The sequence below is a fragment of the Malania oleifera genome, chromosome 11 (assembly GCF_029873635.1).
Source record: "Malania oleifera isolate guangnan ecotype guangnan chromosome 11, ASM2987363v1, whole genome shotgun sequence".
Classification (NCBI taxonomy): domain Eukaryota; kingdom Viridiplantae; phylum Streptophyta; class Magnoliopsida; order Santalales; family Ximeniaceae; genus Malania; species Malania oleifera.
Genome location: NC_080427.1, coordinates 33,771,306 through 33,780,618, shown reverse-complemented (window position 1 = coordinate 33,780,618; position 9,313 = coordinate 33,771,306). Strand labels below are relative to the sequence as shown.

Sequence of the window (9,313 nt, the reverse complement as noted above, 5' to 3'; positions counted from 1 at the left end):
TAACATAGAAACTAAAAAGATTGTTTTTCAAATTTCTTATGCAAATATTGAAAAACTAGAAAGAAAAAAAATTTTGTGGCATTTTTGCAATGCCTATGAAGATGATGAACATTGAAAAATGATAAACTGGTTCCACAATAGATCAGACCCTAAACAATTCAAATGAATTTTCCTGTTGATTCACATATCATTGCAAAGATTTCAAACTTTCAATCATAATCTTCAACTTTTCAAGTAAAACATTTTAGATTTCAAAATTAGAACCACCCTGCATCTTTGATAGGTTTTTAGAACCTAGCAAAACAATAAAATTCAAAACCTTGCATCTTTGCACCAGGATTGGATTTGCAAACAAACACTTTGCTCTGTTCTGGCTACACCACAGGATAGAACGCAATTTTGTTCTTGCTCTGGTCATCCAAGTATATACCAATTTCAATGCAGCAAAGATTGGCTCCAATGGCACGGCAAAGCTAGAGCTTGAGGATAAGGCCAACAGGACAATGATCACTGCCAGTAACATCAGGAAGAATATATGAATCATGAACGTTGTCCGCTATCGATTCTGAGACGAGGAAATAGTCAAGCCGCCACCCTGTTACCCACACAATGACAATAAAACATGAAAATAAGAACAGATACTATGCAATAAATCATGTATGATGAAAAAATTATACATGAAATAAGAGCATGAAATGCAATGAATCATATGTGAGGGGGGTTCATGCCTGCAAGATAACACTCATTGATAATGCATAGGAGCTTGAAAATCTCGAATGCTATTGTCATCTTTCTCGATCAGTAATTTTCATGAGTTTGAACACCACATAAAAATAACATAATTCAAATTTGTCTTTGATCTAATTTGAAAACAAAGATGGCAGTATTGAAAATCTTATTCCAATACACATGCACCCAAATATATATATATATATATATATATATATATATAGAGAGAGAGAGAGAGAGAGAGAGAGAGAGAGAGAGAGAGAGAAAGAGAGAGTACCCCCTAAAACTACATCATTTATTGAAATCTTAAAAAACTTTAATTGATGTTGTTAAAGCTTGATATACATTATTGGCCCAAAACCTAATAGCTTAAGCTTTTAGGTAAAGTCGTAATCTAACATGGAATTAGAGCTGGTTACCAAGAGGTCCTGGGTTCTACTCTTATTGCCCGCATTTATTGTGTACGTTTAAAAAATATTATTGTATTCCCTAACATGGGTGTTATTTATTGTGTGTTTATCTCTCCACGCTCCGTCGGACTGTATGTGCGAGGGAATGTTAAAGTTTGATATACATTGTTGGCCCACAACCTAATAGCTTAAGTTTTTTGGTAAAGGAATAATCTAATAGATGCAATAAAATACAGTTTCAAACGAAAAGGAGAGAAGCAGTGTCATACAAACATGCAGATGCAATTGAATTGTAACAAACTTTTACCATATTATAAGTGAATGGATCCATTCTTTCTTCTGCCACCATAGGTAATGTCACAGTAAGCCACAACCCCGAATTTTTAGGACGCTGTGCAGCAGAAACAGGGGCAACAACTTGTCGAAAGATAAAATCGGAAAAGCACACATTATGATCTATTTCATTGCTAATGCTTCTAGCTATCAGATTGAATTTAACTAATACTCTTTTAGTTTAGAAGAAAGTAACTAAGATCAGGGATGAGAGTGAGAATCATCAAAATAAAGGAACAAAATAGGGTCTTTAAAGAATTGAATGAAAAAGAAACATTACAGAGTCTACGAGAATATGTAAGAAAAGATGAGGAACAAACAAAAACAACATAGACATAAAGAATCTGGAAGAACCATTGAGAGCCTCAGCACAGCTAACCATCTCCAATAATATTAGACAGTGGTAATAGCCCATATCAAGTAGTAGTCTCAACTAAATAATGAACATAGCTACAAAACAACCCCAAGATCAGTTCTTTACACACCTTCCCAGGTAAATCATCTAGGTGCAAAGTTTGAAGTCCTTGACATGCCATGCATAGATGGCAACCAAAATCCAGCGAAACACTAGATCTCAATGAAATAGGATCTATGGGAAATGTTGAAATAAAATGCTGATATGGATAAGTAAATTGTGTGAGAAAAAATAAAGACAAGAAAGAGACACACAGATTTAACGTGGTTCGGAAAATTGCCTACGTCCATGAGAGGAGAGCAGCGAGCATGATTTACTATGGAATTGAAAATTTGACAGGAGCATTTGTCACTTACTCAAAATACCAAAACCCCTTTTACACCCTTTTATCACACTCAGAAAGAAAAAATCACAAGGGAGCTAAACAAGAAGATAATTTTCTTCTTCTGATGATGATCTTATGAGAGAGTGCAGAATGACCTTTATAGAAAAATTCCATGGAGAAGGAATCTGCCCCAAAACAAAGACTACGGGTGAGTGGCCTCCATACTCCATGATTTTCCTTTAAATAATAGGAAATACAAATCATGTGGCAGACAAGTTCATTAATGCTCCATAACAATTTGTCCCATTTAGGATACACATGAGTGGCAACAAACACCATAATAGCAAGCCAATAATAATGGTGGGCAGAAGACCACTGCGCACAAATCTCCACCTTTGGCTTCAATTATCCATAATTTTATCTCTGCCGCTCTCCCCTATGTCCCTCATTTGATGTGAACTCCAATCAAGTCCAGGCAATGCCTAAACTTGCTAACTGGAACAGACTTGGTCAGCATATCTGTCGGACTATCTGCTGTAGAAATCTTATCAACATTAACAATTCCTCGTGTGACAACATCTCTAATAAAGTGCATCCTGACATCAATATGTTTGGTTCTTTCATGAAACATAGGATTCCTCATCAGATGGATCGTACTTTGACTATCACAATAGACCATTGTCTCCTTTAATTGTATACCCAACTCATTGACTAATCCTTGAAGCCAGAAAGCTTCTTTTACTGCTTCTGTTGCGGCAATGTACTCTACTTCAGTGGTTGACAAAGCAACAATGGATTGTAAATTTGCTTTCCAATTGATAGTTCATCCGCATAAAGTGAACAAATACCCGGCAAGCGACCTTCGTTTATCAAGATCTCCAACATAATTTGAACAGACAAATCTGTTGATACTTCCTTCAATATCTTTGATACTCCTATAAACCAAGCCTACATCAGTCGTACCTTTAAGGTAGCACAAAATCCACTTTACAGCTTGCCAATGGACTTTTTCAGGATTTGCCATGTACCTACTTACAACACTGACAGCTTGTGAAATATCTGGTCTAGCGCATACCATTGCAAACATGAGACTACCAACTGCACTAGAATAAGGGACATTAGTCATGCACTCCACCCTCCCTTGGTCTGTGGTGACAAAGCCAATTAGAATCTAAAATGAGATGCTAATGGAGTTGTGATAGACTTTGAATTTTGCATGCCAAAACGCTCTAGCACTTTCTCTATGTACTTTTTCTGTGACAAAAACAAAGTGCCCGTTTTTCTATCTCAGTAGATCTTCATTCCCAGAATTTTCTTTGCAGCTCCCAAATTCTTCATTTCAAACTCCATACTCAATTGAGCTTTAAGAAGGTTGATTTCTAACATGTTCTTACAAGCAATCAACATGTCATCAACATACAAGAGCAAATAAATAAATAACCCATCTGAGAGTTTCTTGTAATACACACAACTATCATACTTACTCCTAAAGTAATTATTTTCAAGCATAAAATTGTCAAACCATTTATACCACTATCCAGGAGATTGTTTTAGGCATTATAAAGATTTCATTAGTACGCAGACATGATCTTCTTTACCTTGAACTTCGAACCCCTTGGGCTGCTTCATATATATTTGTTCCTCAAAATCACCATGCAGGAAGGCTGTTTTGACATCCAGCTACTCAAGTTCTAAATCAAAGTGAACAATAATGGCAAGTAGAATACGAATCGAGCTATGCTTCACCACTGGGGAGAAAATTTCGTTGTAGTCGATACCTTCCCTCTGTGTATAGCCCTTTGCCACCAAATGAGCCTTGAACCTTGCACCCTCAACCCCGAGAATTTCTTCTTTCTTCTTGAAGACATTTGCTTCCAACAATCTTTTGGTTCTTTGGCCTTTCAACAAGTATCCAAGTATGATTCTTGTGGAGAGATTCCATCTCCTCTGTCATTGTAGCAATCCACCAAGTAGACTCTTTACTCGTAACAACTTCACTATATGATTGTGGCTCACATCTACCAATTTCATTAGCAACATTTAGAGCATATGATACCAGGTCTACATAGCCATACCTTTGAGGAGGTCTTATCTCTCTCCTTTGCCTATCTTTAGCCAACTGATATTGCTGCAATTGTGGTGTATCTATTTCCTCCCCTGAAGTTTGCTCTTCTTCCTAGCCAACTGAGTTTTCTTTGGACGGCTCCACCTCAAGCTCCACCTTCTTCATGACATTGGGGTCTTCATTTTCTTCTGATGGCTCCTTTTGAGGCTTCAGCATCTCAGCTTCATTGAAAGTCAAGTCCCTGTTGATAATGCATTTTCTTTTAGCTGGATACCATAACTTGTACCCTTTCACACTGTCAGGATATCCGAGAAAAATGCATTTCATCGCCCTTGGCTCAAGTTTTCCTTCGTTCACATGAGCATAAGTAGGACAACCGAAAATTTTTAAATTTTCATACTTAGCAGGGGTATTTAACTGTACCTCTTCAGGAGTCTTGAAACCAAAAGATGGACATCTATTGACCAAATAACAAGTTGTGTTGACAGATTCAGCCCAGAACTTTTTTGATAATCCGGCATTAGACAACATGCATCTAGCTCTCTCTAATAAAGTTCTATTCATCCGTTCCGCAAGCCCATTTTGTTGTAGAGTGTGTCTCACTGTGCGGTGTCTGAAAATACCATGATCCTTGCAGAACTTTTCAAATTCGCCACCACAAAACTCCAAACCATTGTCATTCCTTAGTCGCTTGATCTGCTTTCCAGTCTGCTTTTCGATCAAAGCTTTCCACGGTTTGAACTTGACAGACTTCATCTTTTTGCTTCAGAATAAAGATCCAAACCTTCCTTGAATAATCATCAATGAATGTTAACATATACCTGCCACCACCATGAAAAGGAACTTGAGAAGGACCCCATAAATTTGAATGGATGTAATCCAAGGTGCCCTTTGTCCAATGAACAACAATGTTGAACTTTACTCGACACAATTTTCCAAATATGCAGTGCTTGCAGAAATCTAACTTTCCAACTCGTAGTCCACAAAGTAGTCCCTACTTGCTCAACTCAGCTAAACCCCTCTCACTAAAATGCCCCAACCGCATATGCCATAATTTGGTGACATTAGATTCTGAACTTGATGATACAGCAACAATTCCTGTAACTGTGCTTCCTTGTAATGTGTAAAGGCTATTGACTATCTTGCCTTTCATCACAATAAGTGCGCCTTTATAAATTCTTATAGCTCCACCTTCACCTTTGTAGCTATAACCTTTCGAATCAAGCGTACCCAAAGAGATCAAGTTCTTCTTCAATTCTGGAACATGCTTGACATCTGTTAATGTTATTATGATCCCATCAAACATCTTGATTCTGACTGTGCCAATACGGACAACTTTGCAAGCTGCATTATTGCCTAGTAGCACCTTGCTCCCATCTAAAGATTCGTAGGTAGAAAACCAATCCTTATTGATACACATGTGATATGAACACCTGGAATCAAGAATCCACTCATCGCCTGAGTCATGTTTTGAAATTGTAAGAACATCCGCACTATCATAGCCATCTGCTATAGCCGCATCTCCAGATTCGGAAATCTTCTCCTTCTCTTTGACTTTGTGCTCTGGACAACCTCTTCGTAGATGTCCTTCCTTGTGACAATGGAAACATTTGTATTTCCTAGGCCTGGATTTGGAACTTGGCCAAAATCTGCCTTTCCCACCTTCTTGACTCCTTTTATCTGTTCTTCCCCTTGCAACAAGACTTTCTAATGAGCCTTTAGATTTGTTTTCTGATACTCTTTTCTTCAACTCTTTCGAGTTTAACGCCGCTTTGACCTCTTCCATGGTAAGAGATTCACGACTGTACATCATGGTGTCGATGAAGTGTTCGTAAGAATTTGGCAGGGAACACAACAAAATAATTGCTTGGTCTTCGTCTTCAATTTTAACATCTATATTCTTTAGATCAAGAATAGTTTTGTTAAAATCATCTAGGTGCTCTTTCATGGGCTTTCCTCTCTGCATTTGAAGAGTATACAACTTTTTCTTCAAATACAGTCGATTTGTGAGTGACTTCGTCATGAACAAACTTTCCAGTTTCAGCCATAGCTTAGCAGCTAAAGTTTCTTTGGACACTTCTCACAGAATTTCGTCTCCCAAGCACAACAAAATGGCATTGTGTGCTTTCTCCATGATCTCATTTTTTCGCCTTCTATCAGAGTCTCCAGCAACGCTTCTCTTCCCTTCAAGGCTTTTTGCCAAACCTTGATTAACAAGTAGAGCTCGCATCTTGACTTGTTACAAACTAAAATCATTTTCTCCATTAAATTTCTCCACATCATATTTGGCAGTAGCCATAGCTTTGATACCAGTTTGTTGAAATAAAATGCTGATATGGAGAAATAAATTGTGTGATAAAAAATAAAGACAAGAAAGAGACATAGATTTAACGTGGTTCGGCAAATTGCCTACGTCCACGAGAGGAGAGCAGTGAGAATGATTCACTATGGAATTGAAAATTTTACTGGAGCATTTGTCACTTACTCAAAATACCAAAACCCCTTTTACACCCTTTTATCACACTCAAAAGAAAAAATCACAAGGGAGCTAAACAAGAAGATAATTTTCTTCTTCTGATGATGATCTTATGAGAGATTGCAGTATGGCCTTTATAGCAAAATTCCATGGAGAAGGAATCTGCCCCAAAACAAAGGCTACGGGTGAGGGGCCTCCATACTCCATGATTTTCCTTTAAATAATAAGAAATACAAATCATGTGGCAAACAAGTTTATTAATGCTCCATAACAATTTGTCCCATTTAGGCTACGGGTGAGCGGCAACAAACACCATAATTGCAAGCCAATAATAATGGCGGGTGGAAGACCACTGCGCACAGGAAATGATCCCATCACATAAAAAAAAAAAAGAGAGAAATCCAAATGGTATTGAAATCCAAGCAATGGAAAAAGGAGATCAACCATCTTACTACACAAAATGCAACATAAAAAGTGAAGCGGCCATAGACTTTTGAAGCACGACAACCATTCACTTAACTTGAGACCAAAGAGTAATGGAACGAAAGGCACTTTGAGAGGTACTTCATATGACCAACCCAACCCAATTGAAAACCAAAAGGGTATGCATTTATTTGAGAGATGAACAGGAAAAAAGTTCTTCACACAAAATGACACTGATGCATGCACTCAAAACATCAGCATTAAGGAAGCCCCAATCCCTAACATTGATCGAGTCCGAATTCCATTAAGATGGAATAGTTTGAATGGAAAATAGAACACCAAACATTTTTCCCTCTTTCTTAAAATGTCAAGCTTCATAGGTCCCAATGTTCGGGAACATTCTTTCCAAAAATATTATGGAAAAGAAAATTTTGCATTTTAATACAAACGACTAATTTCCATTTGTCATAATTTGGGCCCATTGATGTAGATTGCCAGCACTGTGCTCTATTCTGGGTGGTTCAGTCACCAATATGAGCAAAACTGTTCCCCACAATCATAATCTATTTTACTATCAAGGGATTGTGCTGTTGATTCATGTCTTGCTTATAGTGAAAATTACACTCAAATGCTGGTGCTAAAAATCAAATATTATGTATAATGAGAGTTTCCAATAATTTCCTGAACTTGAAATTGTCCTTTCTTTTTCTTTCCTTTTTTTTTTCTATAAAAAGAAGAGATTTCATTAAAAGAACAAAAATTGTTAATAAAACCGCCTTCCACTCTCACTGTAAATCAGAAAAAGACACTCTTCATCTAGCTTCAAAAGACCAAAGTGAAGCCAAAGAAGGAATCCTTTCCCATTAAAAAAAAGAACATGTGACCTTCTTCCTGTAAAAATACACTTACCCCTTTCCAACCAAATTCTTGACAAAATTGAAAAAAAAAATAACTATAATAAATAAAAAATCATACAACTCCACAAAACAAAACCATCTCCACCCTTCCCAAAGCCTCCAAAGGAAATAGTCAAATCCTCCAATGTCCCAACTCCCAAGCAAACCCAATTCTCTCCAAATAAACCAATCAATACATTACAAATCCTCAAAGAGAAATAGCAATGCAAGAAAAGGATGAGATGCAGATTCTAAGCAGTCAAAACAGGAGGTAAATACATCCGTAGGTCCCAAGTTGAAGACCCACTAGCATAAAAATTACACAAATATTTATTTTTTTGGCTTGAGGCGGGTTCATCAGGTCAGCACCAGTTCAGGCGGACCGCTCCAGTCTGGGTTCTAAAACCATGATAAAGAGATTTTGCAACTACATATTTTTCAAGTAAGAGGCAGACACAGCAACTTGTTGGAAATGCCACTTGTTTCTTAAATATCCAATACAGAAGCCCATACAATGTCCCAAAGCCCATGACTTCATTCCTCATATCATCTCATAGAGAAGTTAGTTGTCCATTTTTTCAAACTTCCATTATGTAGCTTGCTCAAATTATAAAATCTACAGAAACTAAAAGCTCATGATTTCATTTATATAAGCAATCTATACTTGCACAAACACAAGACAACTGCAAGAAAGGCACACAAAAGCAGTGGCTACATTAAGGATTTGCTCAACCTTCATGATTCAAAATTACTGCACCCATAATAGTTTCTCCTCAGGTTAATGTAACTAGGAATCCTATTCCAGTTCAATTGTATAATGGATACATCACCATAAAAGATATCAAGATTCAAGGATCCACAGAATAATTTATTGATACAATTTTGACCAAATAAAGGCTTCTAAAACCTCATATAATGAAATTTGAATCACTGATAGATAACCCAGGGAAAAGCATTAACATTTTCAAAAAAATCAAAGAATATAGAATGTTAAATACCTTTATTAGTTTTGCGCACGCCATGTCTATAGCCCCAATAAGTATAGCCAACAACACCAGGATGTTGCTTTCTAAAGGTATCAACAAAACCCTTAGACAAGAAGTTTGCTCCAAATGATTCTCGTTCTTCATTGGTAAACCCAGCATTTCTTCTATTTCCCTACAAATTGTTGTAAAAATCAAGAAGTTTAGCAGTGTCATAAAAAAGAAATGACAATCAAACAAAGCATTATACTGAAGTAA

At 36.9% G+C, this 9,313-nt stretch overlaps 1 protein-coding gene across 4 annotated transcripts in view; it reads right to left on the bottom strand.

Moving 5' to 3' along the window:
- Positions 1-157: 157 nt before the first annotated feature.
- The window catches only part of LOC131167798 (DNA-(apurinic or apyrimidinic site) endonuclease, chloroplastic), a 33,918-nt gene continuing 24,762 nt past the window's right edge, over positions 158-9,313 (bottom strand). For 3 of the 4 annotated variants that reach the window (XM_058126688.1, XM_058126691.1, XM_058126690.1), the window contains exons 11-13: positions 9,071-9,230; positions 1,447-1,556; positions 158-595 (exon numbers count right to left, since the gene is read on the bottom strand). In XM_058126688.1, the coding sequence (XP_057982671.1) occupies positions 557-595; positions 1,447-1,556; positions 9,071-9,230 (309 nt within the window). In that variant the 3' untranslated portion in view covers positions 158-556. The remainder of the gene's footprint in view (positions 596-1,446; positions 1,557-9,070; positions 9,231-9,313) is intronic. The other variant, XM_058126689.1, reaches the window with a different exon arrangement.